Source organism: Callithrix jacchus, chromosome X (genome assembly GCF_049354715.1).
Source record: "Callithrix jacchus isolate 240 chromosome X, calJac240_pri, whole genome shotgun sequence".
NCBI lineage: Eukaryota > Metazoa > Chordata > Mammalia > Primates > Cebidae > Callithrix > Callithrix jacchus.
In genome coordinates, this window is record NC_133524.1 from 55,279,357 (window position 1) to 55,297,129 (window position 17,773).

At 40.0% G+C, this 17,773-nt stretch overlaps 1 protein-coding gene across 29 annotated transcripts in view; it reads right to left on the bottom strand.

Moving 5' to 3' along the window:
* PFKFB1 (6-phosphofructo-2-kinase/fructose-2,6-biphosphatase 1) overlaps positions 1-17,773 on the bottom strand; it is a 68,105-nt gene that overhangs the window by 48,715 nt on the left and 1,617 nt on the right. For 16 of the 29 annotated variants that reach the window (XM_035287588.3, XM_078364043.1, XM_078364035.1 and 13 more), the window contains exon 1: positions 14,745-15,198. The exons of 12 other annotated variants lie outside the window; for them this stretch is intronic. In XM_035287588.3, coding sequence (XP_035143479.1) covers positions 14,745-14,865 — 121 coding nt within the window. In that variant the 5' untranslated portion in view covers positions 14,866-15,198. Of the gene's footprint in view, positions 1-14,744; positions 15,199-17,773 lie in introns of those variants that run through there. One more of the 29 variants, XM_078364052.1, reaches the window with a different exon arrangement.

Here is a 17,773-nt window from a genome sequence, read left to right on the forward strand (position 1 = left end):
GCTCATGCCTGTAATCCCAGCACTTTGGGAGGCTGAGGCAGGTGGATCACGAGGTCAGGAGTTCAAGACCAACCTGGCCAACATGGTGAAACCTTGTCTCTACTAAGAATACAAAAATTAGCTGGGCATGGTGGCATGCATCTGTAATCCCAGCCATTCGGGAGACTGAGGCAGAAGAATCGCTTACACCCAGGAGGCAGAGTCGCAGTGAGCCGAGATCACGCCACTGCACTCCAGCCTGGGTGACAGAGCAAGACTTCATCTCAAAAAAAAAAAAAAGTAAAAGAATGTAATACATCATGCAAATAGCAAACACAAGAAAGTTAGAGTGACCATACTAATATCAGACAAAATGGATGTTTAAAAACATTACTAGAGATATACAGGGATATTTAATAATGACAAAAGGGTCAATCCATAAGGAATATATTATAACTATAAATGTATATGGAAACTTCAAGACCACTCTTTCAATAATGGATAAAACAACTACACAGAAGATCAACAGAGAAATAGAGGACTTCAACACAAACTGGTAATAACAAACATCTGTAAAACACTCCATCCCCACAGAGCAGACTACATTTTTCTAAAGTGTATATCAAACATTCTCCAAGACAGACAATATTCTAGGCCATAAATGAACTTCAATAAACATGGAAGAATGGAAATCATATAAAGCATGTTCTCCAATCACAATGGAGTAAAATTAGAAATTAATAACAGAGAGAATTTTGGGAAATTCAAAAATATGGGAACCTAAAGGAAACAGAAGAAAGGATATAATAAGGATTAGAGGTGAAAATAATAAAACTGAGAAAAGAAAAACATTAGAAAAAAATCAATAACATCAAAAGTTGGTTATTTAAAAAAATTAATAAATGACAAATTTTTGTTAGATGAACCAAGAAAAAAAAGAGAAAACTCAAATTAATAAATTAAGGAAAGAAAGAGGAGACATTACTACTGACTTTATGAAAATACAAAGAATTATAAGGGAATATTATGAACAATCATAAACTATATATCAACACAATAAATGCCTTAGGTGAAAGACAAATTAATTAGAATGCTACAAACTCTCAAATCTGACTAAAAAAGAAATGAAGTCTAAATAGATCTATAACATGGTGTTGAATAAGTAATGAAAAACCTTGCCACAAAGAAAAGTCCAGGATTAGACAGTTTCACTGGTGAATTCTAGCAAACATTTAAAGAATAATACAATTCTTCAAAAGCTCTTTCAAAACATAGAAGAGGCCAACTCATTCCATGAGGCCAGTATTTCTGTGCTACCAAAGTTAGACAAATATATTAAAAGAAAAGAAAATTATAGACCAATAGCTGTTACAAACATGGATGTAAAAATCCCTACAAAATACTAGCAAACTGAACCCAGCAATGTAGAAAAGGATTTATACATATACATTATATATGTATATATTATACTTACACATCACAATCAAGTTAGATTTATTATAAGAATGCCAAGTTGGTTTAACCTCTGAAAATAAATTAATGCAATGGACCACATCAATAGAACTGAGGACAAAAACCATATGATAATGTAATAGGGTCAGATAAAGCATTTGGAAAATTAAATACCCCTTCATGATAAAACCACACAACAAATTAAGACTAGGAGGAAAGCGGGGGGACTGCCAAGATGGCACGGTAGGAGCAAATCAGGATTGCAGCTCTCAGTGAAGACGCAGAGGGTGAGTTCAATCCGCATTTCCAGACAGATCTTTGTTGCCCATAGAACTGGGAAATTCCCAGGTGTAGGAGAGACATGGGACGCCAGCGCAGCTGTTAAGGCTCACATGGCCTGTTTCCGCCGGCGCCGCAGCGCAGCAGCACTCTGCACAGAACGCGCTGGTCTGGATGCCCTGTTAAACTGGCAATCTGAGATTTGGGAGGGCAGATTAGCATATCCATCTGATTCAATGGGACTTGGACAGTGAGCCAGACCAGGAGATTACTGGGAAGAGACGTTTGAGCCGGCGCAGTGGGTAGCTGCATGGGAAATCACACAGATCCCAGTGCCGTATCAACAGCAGACTGAAACACCTGGGAGAGAGTCTACCGTTAAACTTAAAAAAAAAAAAGAGGGCTCTGAGGCAGGGAGCCAGGTGATCAGCCTCGGCAGGTCCCACCCCCACAGGGACAAACAAAACAGCGATTCGAGGTTGACAGTTTCACTGCAGGCACAGCTAAACCCAGGATGGTGAAGCTCTGGACGGTGCAGCTCGGTGGGGGAGGGGCATCCGCCATTACTGAGGCAAACCGCCCCTACTGAGGTACACTCCCATTGCTGACGCAGCCTGCTGTTGCCGAGGCAAACCGCCATAACAGAGAGACTCTGCCAAAAGGGCGGAGCCCGCTGCAGCAGGGCAGAGCCTCAACAGGCAAATAGTGACTAGACTGCCTCCTTGCTGGGCAGGAAGGTGCAACGGATACTCACAAAGAAAGCTCTAACTCCCCGAGACAGAGCATCTGAGGAAAAAAAGGGGTTTCATGAGTTCTGCTGCAGCAGACTTAAACGTACTGGCCTAACTGCCCTGAATGATCAACAGAGCTCATAGCTCAGCACTTGAGCTCCTATGAAGTACAGACCGCCTCCTCAAGCAGCTCCCTGACCCCTGTATATCCAAAGAGTCACCTCAAAAAGGACTGATCAGACTGACATTTGGCGGGCATCATTCTGGACAAAGATAGCAGAAGAAGAAACTGGTAGCATCCCTCACTACTCTGCAGCTGCTACAGGTGTACCCCAGACAAGCAGGGCCTGGAGTGGACCTCAGCAGTCCTACAGCAGAGGGGCTAGACTGTTAGAAGGAAAACTAAGTAACAGAAATACTTCAGCATCAACAATCTGGGCGCGCACTCAGAGACCCAATCGAAAAGTCAGCAACTACTCAAATGACAGGTGGATAAACCTGCAAAGATGGGAAGAAACCAGCGCAAAAAGAAGGAAAACACCCGAAACCAAAACACCTCGCCTCCTACAAAGGACCAAAACTCCTCACCAGCAAGGGAACAAAGCTGGACGGAAAATGAGTGTGATGAAATGACGGAATAAGACTTCAGATGGTGGGTAATGAGAAACTTCCATGAGCTAAAAGAACATGTTCTAACTCAATGCAAAGAAACTAAGAACCTTGAAAAAAGATGTGAGGAAATGATAACAAGCTTGGACAACTTAAAGAGGAATATGAATGAATTGAAGAAGCTGAAAAACATAACACGAGAACTTTGGGAAGCATGCACAAGTTTCAACAGCTGAATTGCCCAAGAAGAAGAAAGAATATCAGAAGTCGAAGATCAACTCAATGAAATAAAACGAGAAACCAAGATTAGAGAAAAAAGTGCAAAAAGGAATGAACAAAGTCTCCAAGAAATGTAGAACTATGTGAAGAGACCTAACCTACGTTTGATAGATGTACCAGAATGTGATGAAGAGAATGAATCCAAGCTGGAAAATACTCTTCAGGATATTATCCAGGAAAATTTCCCCAACCTAGCAAGGCAGGCCAACAGTCAAGTCCAGGAAATACAGAGAACACCACAAAGATATTCCGCAAGAAGAGCAACCCCAAGGCACATAATCGTCAGATTCACCAGGGTTGAAATGAAGGAGAAAATACTAAGGGCAGCCAGAGAGAAAGGTCGGGTCACCCACAAAGGGAAGCCCATCAGACTCACAGCAGATCTCTCGGCAGAAACTCTACAAGCCGGAAGAGAGTGGGGTCCAATATTCAACATCCTTAAAGAAAAGAACTTTCAACCCAGAATTTCATATCCAACCAAACTAAGCTTCATAAGTGAAGGAAAAATAAAATCCTTTGCAAACAAGCAAGTACTCAGAGATTTTGTCACTGTCAGGCCTGCTTTACAAGAGCTCCTGAAAGAGGCACTACACATAGGAAGGAACAATCAGTACCAGCCATTCCAAAAACATACCAAATGCTAAAGAGCATCAACAAAAAGAAGAATCTGCATCAACTAATGGGCAAAACAGCCAGTCAGCATCAAAATGGCAGTATCAAATTCACACATAACAATATTAACCCTAAATGTAAATGGGCTAAATGCACCAATCAAAAGACACAGACTGGCAAATTGGGTAAAAAGCCAAAACCCATCGGGTTGCTGTGTCCGGGAAACACATTTCACAGGCAAGGATACACAAAGGCTCAAAATAAAGGGATGGAGAAAGATTTACTAAGCAAATGGACAGCAAAAAAAAAAAAAAAAAAGCAGGAGTTGCAATTCTCATCTCTGATAAAACTGACATTAAAGCAACAAAGATCAAAAGAGACAAAGAAGGTCATTACATAATGGTAAAATGATCGATACAACAAGAGGAACTAATGATCCTACATATATATGGACCCAATACAGGAGCACCCAGATATATAAGGCAAGTTCTTAATGACTTACAAAGAGACTTAGAATCCCACACAATAATAGTGGGAGACTTTAAAACTCCACTGTCAATATTAGACAGATCAACCAGACAGAAAATTAACAAGGATATCCAGGGCTTGAACTCAGACCTGGAACAAGCAAACCTGATAGACATTTACAGAACTCTCCACCCCAAATCCACAGAATATACATTCTTCTCAGCGCCACATCAAACCTACTCTAAAATTGACCACATAATTGGAAGTAAAGCACTCCTCAGCAAATGCAAAACAACTGAAATCATAACAAACAGTCTCTCAGACCATAGTGCAATCAAGCTAGAACTCAGAATTCAGAAACTAACTCAGAATCGCACAGCTTCATGGAAACTGAACAACTGGCTCTTGAATGCTGACTGGATAAATAATGAAATGAAGGCAGAAATAAAGAAGTTCTTTGAAACCAATGAGAATGAAGACACAACATACCAGAATCTCTGGGACACATGTAAAGCAGTCTCCAGAGGAAAATATATAGCAATAAGTGCCCATATGAGAAGAGTGGAGAGATCCAAAATTGACACCCTATCGTCAAAATTGAAAGAGCCAGAGGAGCAAGATCAAAAAAACTCAAAACTTAGCAGAAGAAAAGAAATAACTAGGATAAGAGCAGAACTGAAGGAGACAGAGACATGAAAAACCCTTCAAAAAAATCAATAAATCCAAGAGCTGGTTTTTTGAAAAGATCAACCAAATAGACAGACAACTAGATAAAAAAAAAAGAGAGAACAACCAAATAGATGCAGTAATAAAAGATAAAGGGGAAATCACCACAGATCCCACAGAAATTCAAACCATCATCAGAGAATACTACAAACAACTCTATGCACATAAACTAGCAAACCTGGAAGAAATGGATAAATTCCTGGACACCTGTGTCCTCCCAAGCCTAAACCAGGAGGAAGCTGAAACTATGAATAGACCAATAACAAGGTCTGAAGTTGAGGCAGCAATTAAGAGCCTACCACTCACAAAAAGCCCATGTCCAGATGGGTTCACAGCCAAATTCTACGAGACACACGAAGAGGAGCAGGTACCATTCCTTCTGAAACTATTCCAAATAATCCAAAAAGAGGGAATCCTTCCCAAATCATTTTATGAGACCAACATCATCCTGATACCAAAACCCGGCAGAGACTCAACAAGAAAAGAAAACTTCAGGCCAATATCCATGATGAACATAGATGCAAAAATCTTCAATAAAATATTGGCAAGCTGATTGCAACAGCACATCAAAAAACTTATCCATCATGATCAAGTAGGATTCATCCTGGGGATGCAAGGCTGGTTCAACATACGCAAGTCTATAAACGTAATTCACCACATAAACAGAACCAAAAACAAAAACCACATGATTATCTCAATTGACGCAGAGAAGGCATTTGACAAAATTCAACAGCCCTTTATGCTAAAAACCCTCAATAAACTCGTTATTGACGGAATGTATCTCAAAGTAATAAAAGCTATTTACAACAAACCCACAGCCAATATCATACTGAATGGGCAAAAACTGGAAGCATTCCTTTTGAAATCCGGCACTAGACAAGGATGCCCTCTCTCACCACTCCTATTCAATATAGTACTGGAAGTTCTAGCCAGAGCAATCAGGCAAGAAAAAGAAATAAAGGGTATCCAAATAGGAAAGGTGGAAGCCAAATTGTCTCTATTTGCAGATGACATGATAGTATACCTAGAAGACCCCATCGTCTCAGCCCAAAAACTCCTGAAACTGATAAGCAACTTCAGCAAAGTCTCAGGATATAAAATCAATGTGCAAAAATCACAAGCCTTCCTCTACACCAATAACAGACTTAAAGAGAGCCAAATCAAGGACAAACTGCCATTCACAGTTGCTACAAAAAGAATAAAACACCTAGGAATACAACTTACAAGGAATGTAAGGGACCTCTTCAAGGAAAACTACAAATCACTGCTCAACGAAATAAGAGAGGACACAAACAGATGGAGAAACATTCCATGTTCATGGTTAGGAAGAATTAATATCGTGAAAATGGCTATACTGCCCAAAGTAATTTACAGAATCAACGCTATCCCCACGAAGCTACCAATGACCTTCTCCACAGAACTGGAAAATCCACCATGAACTTCATATGGAACCAAAAGAGAGCCCACATTGCCAAGTCAATTCTAAGCAAAAAGAACACAGCGGGAGGCATCACACTACCGGACTTCAAACTATACTGCAAGGCTACAGTAATCAAAACAGCATGGTACTGGTACCAAAACAGAGATATAGACCAATGGAACAGAAGAGAGGCATCGGAGGCAACACAACATATCTACAACCATACAATCTTTGATAAACCTGACAAAAACAAGCAATGGGGAAAGGATTCCCTGTTGAATAAATGGTGTTGGGAAAACTGGCTAGCCATGTGCAGAAAGCAGAAACTGGACCCCTTCCTGACACCTTACACTAAAATTAACTCCAGATGGATTAAAGGCTTAAACATAAGACCTGGCACCATAAAAACCCTAGAAGGAAATCTAGGCAAAACCATTCAGGACATAGGAGTAGGCAAGGACTTCATGAACAAAACACCAAAAGCATTGGCAACAAAAGCCAAAATAGACAAATGGGACCTAATGAAACTCCACAGCTTCTGCACGGCAAAAGAAACAGTCACTAGAGTGAATCCATAACCAACAGAATGGGAAAAAATGTTTGCAGTTTACCCATCTGACAAAGGGCTGATATCCAGAATTTACAAAGAACTCAAACAGATTTACAGGAAAAAAACAAGCCCATTCAAAAATGGGCAAAGGATATGAACAGACACTTTACAAAAGAAGACATACATGAGGCCAACAAACATATGAAAAAATGCTCATCATCACTGGTCATTAGAGAGATGCAAATCAAAACCACATTGAGATACCATCTCACGCCAGTTAGAATGGTGATCATTAAAAAATCTGGAGACAACAGATGCTGGAGAGGATGTGGAGAAATAGGAACACTTTTGCACTGCTTTGGGAGTGTAAATTAGTTCAACCATTGTGGAGGACAGTGTGGTGATTCCTCAAGGCCTTAGAAATAGAAATTCCATTTGACCCAGCAATCCAATTACTGGGTATATATCCAAAGGACTATAAATCGTTCTACTATAAGGACACATGCACAGGAATGTTCATAGCAGCACTGTTTACAATAGCAAAGACCTGGAACCAACCCAAATACCCATCGATGATAGACTGGACTGGGAAAATGTGGCACATATACACCATGGAATATTATGCAGCAATCAAAAATGATGAGTTCGTGTCCTTTGTAGGGACACGGATGAACCTGGAGAACGTCATTCTCAGCAAACTGACACAAGAACAGAAAATGAAATACCGCATATTCTCACTCATAGGAGGGTGATGAAAAATGAGAACACATGGACACATGGAGGGGAGTACTACACACTGGGGTCTATTGGGGGGAATAGGGGAGGGACAGTGGGGTGGGGGAGCTGGGGAGGGATAGCCTGGGGAGAATTGCCAAATGTGGGTGAAGGGGAGGAAGGCAGCAGAACATACTGCCATGTGTGTACCTATGCAACTATCTTGCATGTTCTGCACATGTACCCCAAAACCTAAAATGCAACAAAAAAAGACTAGGAGGAAAGATCCTAAACCTAATAAAAGACACAAGTGAAAAATGCACAGCGAACATCACACTTAGTGGTGAAAGATTAAATGTTCTCCCCCTTTCCCCCTGCCAAGATAAGTAACAAGAGAAGGATATTTGTTTTCACTTCATCTTTTCAACATTCTTGTAGAGATTATAGTCAAGATAATATGGTAAGAAAAATAAAAGGCATCCAGATTGAAACGGAAGAGATGAAATTATTTCTATTTGCAGATAACATAATCTTATATATCGAAAATCCCAAGGAATGCACGAATTGGACCTAATGAGTCCAGCAATGTTGCAGAATTTAAGATCAATATATAAAAATCAATTACATTTCTATAAAGTAGCCATGAGCAAACAAAATGAAATTAAGTAAAGCAACTCTATTTACAATACCATCAAAAACAATAAAATGCTTAAAAGAATACTTTTAAAAATGTAAAACACTCTGAAAACTACAAAACATTGCCGAAAATAATTAAAGACTTAAGTAAATGAACAACATCTCATGTTCAGGGACCTAAAACTTATTATTGTTAAGATGGCAATATTCCCTAACTAATCTGTAGATTAAATGTAGCCCCTCTCAAAGTCTCAGCTTAATTATTTGCAGAAATTAATAAATGGATCTTAAAATTTATATGGAAATGCAAAAGGCCTAGAATAGCCAAAACAATCTTGAAAACAATCTGAAAAATTTTCCCAAATTCAAAATTTACTAACAACTATAGCAATCAAGAATGTGTGGTACTGGCATAGGGTAGAGAGGCATGTAAACCAATATAATAGAACTGAGAGCCTAGAAATAAACCCTTTAATTTATAGTCACCTGTTTTTCATCAAGGTGCCAAGACAGTTAAGTCAGGGAAAGAAGAGTCTTTTCAAAAAATGCTGCTGAGACAACAGGACATCCACAAGCAAGAGAATGAAGCTAGATTCCCATTTCATATCACATGCAAATATTAACTCAGAATAAATAAAAAACCTAAATGTAAGAGCTAAGACTATACAACTCTTAGAAAAAAACCTAGGCATAAATCTTTGTGACCTTGCATGCTACAACATGAATTAACCTTGAAAACATCATGCCCAAAGAAATGAGCCAGATGGAAAAGGCCATATATTTTATGATTCTCCTTATATACCATGTCCAGAATAGGCAAATCCATAGAGAATAAAAGTAGATTAGTGGTTGCCAGGGTCTAAGGGGACAGGGGAATCTGGAATAAGCCTAGAGTATGGAGTTCTTTTTTGGCATAAAGAAACTGAACTGGAATTAGTGGTGATGGTTACATGACCACGTGAATATACTCAAAACCACTGCCTGTATACTTCCAAATGGTGAATTTTATGGTATATGAACTATATCTTTATCAAAAACAGTTTTTAAAAAAATATAGGAAAACACATATGAGGCAAATATTAAGCTAAATAAAGCTAAGGTAGGTATATTAATATGAGAAAAAAGATTGAGTATAGGGCAAAAATGTCAATGATACCAAATTACCAGATATTACCAGAGTTAATAATTTCCTTACATGGTGATAAAATATTCAATTCACCAGAAAGATATAGCAATTCTAAATTTGTTTGTAATGATCTATGAACTTTCAAGATTGACAAAATTACAAGGAGACACTAACAAATTTTCCGTATCAACAGGCAGCCAAAACCCCAGAAGAATATACAACATTTGAGCCAGATTAACAAACACAACTTAATTGAGGTATATACTACACTAAACACAACTGTAAAATGCACATTTTTTTTCAAGTGCTGTTGGAACTTTTACCAGAATTGTCCATAAGTTGGTCCATAAAGCAAGTCTCAACAGATTTCAAAGAACTGAAATAATACAAAGTTTGTTCTCTGACCAGAATGGAATTAAACTGGAAATGACAAGAGCACTGATCTATCAAAACAGAAGCTGGTCCAGGGGCTGGTACTAAGTAGTGGAGGCCTCCTGCTGTGGTAAGCATTAACCCTTTAGTTGCTAGATGATAATCAGTAGGTCCTAGCTGTCCTGAGAAAGGAATTGGGGTGGCCAGGGTAACTGGGTAAGTGTTGGAGAGACTAAGAAAGCCTGGGACAGTGCCTATTTACAAAATGGACTAGAAATACTTTTATTTTTTTATTTTTTACTTATTTATTTATTTTTTTTATTGCATTTTAGGTTTTGGGGTACATGTGCAGAATGTGCAAGACAGTTGCATAGGTACACACATGGCAGTGTGTTTTGCTTCCTTTCTCCCCTTCACCCACATTTGTCATTTTTCCCCAGGCTATCCCTGCCCAGCTCCCCTGCCGCTGGCCCTCCCCTTTTCCCCCCAATAGACCCCAGTGTTCAGTACTCCCCTCCCTGTGTCCATGTGTTCTCATTTTTCATCACCCTCCTATGAGTGAGAATATGCGGTATTTCATTTTCTGTTCTTGTGTCAGTTTGCTGAGAATGATGTTCTCCAGATTCATCCATGTCCCTACAAACGACATGAACTTATCATTTCTGATTGCTGCATAATATTCCATGGTGTATATGTGCCACATTTTCCCAATCCAGTCTATCATCAATGGGCATTTGGGTTGGTTCCAGGTCTTTGCTATTGTAAACAGTGCTGCTATGAACATTCGTGTGCATGTGTCCTTATAGTAGAACAATTTATAGTCCTTTGGATATATACTAGAAATACTTTAAAAATTCATATGGCCATATGATAATGAATCTGTGGAATATCAGCCCTGTTTAGTAGGCCAATGATAGAATTGGATACTTAGAAAAGAAGAAAGTGTGAAAATGAAGGAGCTGAGCAGCATGCAACTCTACTAGTTAAAAAAGAACAGAATAAATCCAAAGAAAGTAGAAGAAACAGAGTAATGATGAAAAATACTTAAATACAAAATAAAGATAACAGAAAGGATCAAAAAGTCAAAAGTTGATTATTTTAGAATTATAAAAATGACAAACTTATAGCAAGATTGATAAGAGAAAAAAGAAGGTACAAATAAATATTATAACAAAAGAGAAGCTATCACTACAAATGCAACAGATAAAAAGATGCAAAGATAGGAGCTTTACACAAAATAAATCTGAAAACTGATGTGAAGCAGAAAAATTCCTAGAAAGCCATAACTTAGGAAAGCTTAAGAAAGCTGACTTTAGTGGAAATAGCAAACTGAAAGGACTCTATAACTGATATAAGAAATTGTATCAGTTAAAATGTTAAAGGAGACACCAGGTCCAGATGGTTTTACCTGGAAATGCTGCCAGGCAAAATATTTGAGGAATGGATAGTTCTGCGGACAACCTCTGTCAGAGGACAGAATGAAAGGGAATAGTTCCCACCTATTTTATGAGGTTAGTATAATTTTGATACTCTTGGAAGAATTACAGGCCAATCTCTTTCCTGAGCAATATGCTAAAATCCTAAACAAAATATTAGTGAAAGAAATTCGGATGTTTTTATTTATCCCAGGACTGCAAGATTATTTCAACACAAGAAAAACTCTATTGTAATGTACCATGTTAATGGGTTAAAATAGAAAATTAATGTAATTTCAGTGAATACAGAAAACATGTTTAATAAACTTCAGCATTCATCCATCTTTTAAAAATTGTATTGGCAAACTTGGAATAAACAGGAACCTCTTTAACCTATTAAATGGTATCTACAAAAAAAAAAAAAAAACTACAGCAAATTTACCCAATAGCGAAACTTAGAATTGGGATCGGAATAAGAATATACACAATTAACATTTCTTTTCAACATGTACTGCACACCTCGTGTGTGTGTGTGTGTGTGTGTGTGTGTGTGTTAAAGGTGGGATGTCTTAGCAGTGTAATAATATAAGAAAAAGATAAAAATAAGGGTTGTAGGGAAAATGAAAGCTGTCATTGACATACAAATTATGAAAACTCACAAGAAAGTTTAGCAGGTTTGCTAGTTACAAATTCATGACATGAAAAACAAGTACAGTTGTATTCATTAGCAACATACTGCTATAAAATTTAACTTTCTAAAAAGGTACTATTCAAGATAGCAACAAAAAAGTAAAAAATCTTACAATGATGCACAAGCCTTTTAGCAATTAAATTATAAAACTTCACTTAACATGAAAAGGTCTGAATATATTGAGTGATATACCATGTTTAGGGAAGACTCAATGTCACAAAGATGGCAACTCTCCTCAAATTGATTTGATTTACAGATTGTAATTTCCATCAAAATCCCAAAAGTTCTCTCTCTCTCTCGCTCTGTGTGTGTGTGTGTGCATGTGTGTGGTGTGTGTGTGTGTGTGTGTGTGTGTGTGTAATTTGGAAAGCTGATTCCAAACTTTATGGGGAAGAGCACTGGGCCAAGAATAGCCAAGACACTCCATAAGAAGAGGGACAAAGTGGACTTGCTCTACCAGGATAAAGGTACACAAATGTCCACTGCACTATTGTGCATAATCAAAAATTAGAAACTACTCAAATGTTCAACAACAGTAAGATGGATAAATAAACTGTGATATATTCACAAGGGGAATAAACAAACTACAACTGCATACAACAACAACATGGGTGGTTCACAGAAACATAATGTTGGATGAGAAAAGAATATGCACAGCTGTTCAAGCACTTTACATGTTAATGTATTTCATCCTCAGAATAACATCATTAAGTGACTATGTGTCTTCTAGAGAGGATGCTCCAAGAAAAGGGTGATTTAGACTTTTCAGGGATCAACAGACTGGCCTCCCTAGCAGGAGGTGAACCAGACATTGCCCAGACTCGGCAACCACTATCTAAGATTTTTGCCTCTGTGGTCTAATAACATTTAGTCAAATATTAATGAATGGCTGTCTTGTGACCACAGAGCCCCATTCTTGGTTATGGTGAGTGGTAGAGTGGAAGTAGCACAGAATGGCTGTTTAATGAGCATCTACTATGTGCCAGGATCAGGGCCTGATGTTGAGGATACGATGGTAAGTAAGATCACACACCTACTTTCTTGTTTAAACAACAAGAACAATAGTAATAATGATAATTAACAATTATTGAGTGTGTACTATGTGCTGGACACTCTTCTAAGCATGTCACATGCTTTAGCTCATCTAATCCTCACAACTACACTGTTATTAAATTCCTTTTACAGGTGAGGAAACAGAAGCCTAGAAAGGTTAAGACACTTGTCCAAGGTCACAGAGACAGGGGGAGATAGAGCTGGGATTCAAACCTAGGCAGTCTGGATCCAGAACCTCTGAATCAGTGAACTACCCCCAGAAACACTGGGCCATAGGCATTAATCCTGTTTTATAGCTGAGGAAAGTGACACTCCAAACTAAAGTGAGCACATATTTATTTTTCACCTTCTATTTGATAGAGACTATATTAGGTGATTTACATATATTATCTCTACAACATGAAAGACACAGTTCCCAGGACTATAAGCATTCTATTCTGGAGGACCCATGTATGTAGAGAATGGCTTGTCACCTAAACCCACATCCCTTTGGAAAAGACCAAGAGTGGCTGGCTGGGTGAGGGTACCTCTCAGTCTCCAGGCTCCTAGATCTCCAGATGAGTAAGTGAAACAGCTGGTGGAGAGAAGAAGGAGAGAGAACAAGAGCCTAGTCTTTTTCCTTCCTCTTCCCCCACCCACGCCCTGTATACTATAACTATATGTAACATCCTATATGCTCCTGGATCCTCTAAGCAACTACTGCTACCCCCAGTATCCCTGAGCCTGGGCCTCCTCTAGCATTAACAGAGTAGAAACTTGGTCAGCTGGCCTTTGGGGTGTCTAAGTCTCACAGTCCACAGCTGCCTTATCTTCACCCACCTTATGTCCCCTCAGGCCACAATCCCTGGGCTGGATGCACCTTGGTCCACCACTGTCGCCTGTTATCTATGGGAAATGGTATATTCCATTTTTTAAAAATATGTACAGGTTTTATTTGCTTTTTTTTTGCCCTTCATCTTTCTTAAATTTTCAAAGTGAGCACCACACCAGTGGGCTAGCCCTGAGAGACTGCCTCTCTCAAATTCCCAAAGCAGCAAGGGGGTCCATATGTGCCAGGAAGGCAACACTGGAGACAGGACATTGAGTGCTTCCCAACCTAGGCAGGTACAGACTCAGAAAAGGCCTGAGAAAGGAGAGGAGCAATGGCATGACCAGTGGCATGGCACTGCTGCATACCCAGCACCTGTCCCTTGAGAGATGATGCCAGGAGCCATCACCTTATTTAACCCAGTCACTATCGGTCAGACAAGACCAACTCCCAGACCCTTCACAGAAATCACCAAAATGAAACACACTAGGCTATCACTGGACAGTCCCAAACTAGAAATCTTAAATTCCAAACAAGAAACATTCCAACAAGTTCTACATAAGAAAGGAAAGGTTCCTAAAGATCTCTCTGATTAAAATCGTCTTAACCTAATCCTTTCTCTGTCTTCATCTGTTTCTTTCCGCCTCTTCTCTCTCATTCTTTTCCCACCTTTTTGACACTAGCCTCTATTTCATCCAGTTGTTCATCTATTCCAACTTTTAGGTTGAGAGGGGAGTGGATGGCAAGGGGAGATGCATCCTTTGCTCTTCTACACCCACTCTACCACCACCACCTTGAAACCCACAGAAGCAAAACCCACTTACAGCCCCTTCTCCGTTGCAGCCTGCTGCTGCCGCTGCTGTGTGGAATCCAGATCTTCTGTAACCTGGTTTGGGTGAGCTCGCCCATCTCTGGAGACATCTTAGGAGTCGCAGCTAATGACATCACTGCCCACAAGGTACCTGGTCTTACTTCCTGTCTTACTATCTTACTGCTATGGCCACAGCAGCAGGTGGACAGGGCCGGGACGAGGGGTACACTGGGTTTCTGAGCCCTCTCAAAGTCTGTCTTCAGTTTTCTCTCCCCTTTCCTCTGGTCCTAGCCTGTCTCTGCTCCTGTATGTACTAGTAGGGGCTTGGGTGCAGAAAGCGAGAGGTTGGGCAGAGGTCAGGAGAGGCCTCTGAACTCCAAGGGCTGTGTATATAGGAGGTAAGTTGGAGCCTAACAAGGAAGGTGCCAGCAACACAGCCCAGGTCTGACCAGTCACTTCCCTCCAATGAAGACAAGACTAATAGAGTATGCAAATAAAAGACCAAAGATCATGTGCTTACAGCCTGTGTGGGGTAGAGAGGCAAAGGTGATGGAGGTAGGTCTCAGCAGCTTTCCCAGCTTTGAAATAAAAGATGGGCCCAAGGAGAGTGTAAAGGTCCAACCCAGAAACAAAGATTCACAACAGAAATGCAAGGTTCCCAAGGACAAAAACACAAAGTCCCTACTGGGGAATGCAGTGTTTTGAGCTGGCAATTAGAGGCCCAAACTGGACGTGGAAGGTCCACTACCTCTCGGCTTCCCCGACCCAAAATGGCATTGCATCCCTTGTATTCCCTGGATTCTGCTGCCCTCCTTGCCACAGGGCCTCTCCCACCTAAAATGTGTTGCCTTGGGCACTCTTGAAGAGATGGGCACTATCTGATCATCTTTCTACTCTCTCTAGCCAAGAACTAAATAAATAGGAGTAAACTGACACCTTTGGAAGAGTGCAGCCATTGCCTGGGGCTGGGGGTGGGGGAATGGTAAGCTCTGCCCACATGGCTGCTAGCCACCATCAGATGCCCAAAGGAGAATAACACTGATGATGCCAGTGACTGATAGAAAATTTCGCTAAAGTTCCTCATGCCAAGCCATTGGGATGGACACTTAAGAGGGTGGAGGTTGCAGCAGGGAGCAGAGAGCAATGGCCTCAAAGTAGGATAAGTCCATAGGCCAGAGTCGTCCAGCCCAGATGACCTGCCCTCACTTGCCCTCTCTCCCGCTTCCCTGACGCGTTGTTTTGAGGTTTTTATGTGTAGAACTCATAGAACTGTACTGCTTTCCTGGATGACATCCAAGTATGCTCTTACTTCACTCTTTTGCAACCTTCCCACCCCCAATGAACCTCCAACGATTGGCTACGAGGAAGCTCAACTTTCTTCCACTGAGCTGGGCTACACAAGGGCAATCTCTTGGGTACAGAAATTTCCAATCCCTGCCCTCAAATGCTCCCAGCCCCACTTTGCCTTTTAAGAAGTTCCCTAAAATACATTTGCAAGCCTTAGTCTACACAAGGGTCAGATTCCCTCCAGTTGTTGTGTATAAATCATACCAAATTTTTAATACATTCCAGAGCCCACCTATCTAAATGAATCAACTGAGACAGCAGATCATCATGGTTAAGAGCAATAGGCTCTGAAGCCATATTACTTGAGTGGAATCCTACCTCTGCCCCTTGTTGGCTATGAGACAATGAGCAAAAGACTAAACTTTTCAGTGCTTTAGTTTTCCTATCTGGAACATGGGAATGATAGGAGTGCCTACCCTCCTTAGCATTGTTGAAGATTCAGTGTGTGAAAAAAATGTAAAGTGATCTGGGAAATGTTAAAAACATATTATCTAACACTGTTACTCCCTGTGGGAGGTAAATGATCAGACACCTCTCTGATTAATCTGAAACTTCTAATGTAATGCTGACCATACAGAAAACCCTCAGTTAAGGAAACTTACAAAATTATGGCAAAGGCTTAACATTTATAATACACAAAGAGCTCCTACAAGTCATTTAAAAGGATGAATCAATTTTACTCTTTTGGTTTTGTGTAAAGAATTGTCAGATCATTTCATCTCACCCTCTCAGGTAAGAAAACTGAGATCTGGAAATATTTTCCTAAGCTCATGTAGTAAATCAGTGGCCAAGTCAGGAATAGAACACTGGGGACCTAATTTCTCCCAGGCCAGGGCTTTTCTTTAATTAATCAAATGAGCCTCATCTAAGAATGTGGTCTTACAGGTTAGCTCAGAACCTCTAGAGTCTCAGAACTAAACTTTGTAAGAGGTACAATTCTCTTAATTCAAATAAATTTCCTAACTGGTATAAATCTGTTAATATTAATAACCTTAATTATAACCCTTTCCCTGTATGTTTTCCATTGTCCACAAAGCAACAACATATCCGTTATCTTATTTGATCCTTACAAACATCCTTGTTAACCTTACAGGGAAACTGAGGTCTGGGGAGGGGAAATGGCTGTTCAAGGTAATCTAGCTGGTCACATGAATGCCTCTTCTATGATTACAATTTTGTCCTCATGATTACAATTTTGTCCTCATGATTACAATTTTGTCCTCATGACCCTGCCAACAGGCAGAAGGATAATTTTAGCAGCAGGAAATCTGAGATAGGAAGCTGGCAGGCTTTTGACAAAGTTTGAAAGGGTAAACCTGGGGTCCAGGCTCAAAAACGCAATTTAAAATTGCCTGGAATTAGCTATGAGATTCCTCACTACAGTTACCAATTCTGATCCCAGAAGCAGGAGACCAAAACAAGCTTTATGGAAAGACCTCAGCTTGGCACTCAAGACTTCTCAATCAAGCTTTGGCCTACCTGTCCAGCCATGTCTCTCCTTAGATCTCCATGCTTAAACTGCACTGGCTGACTCACTGGCCTCCAAAATACACCGTGTATCTTCCTGTTTCTTGGCCTTTGCTCAGCCTGAAATGCCCTTTCTCCTTCTATTCCCAACAAAATCTGACTCACTTTTCAAGGTCTTGTTCAATGTTCACTTCCTCTGGGAAGTGACCCCTGTATCCTTGGGACAGG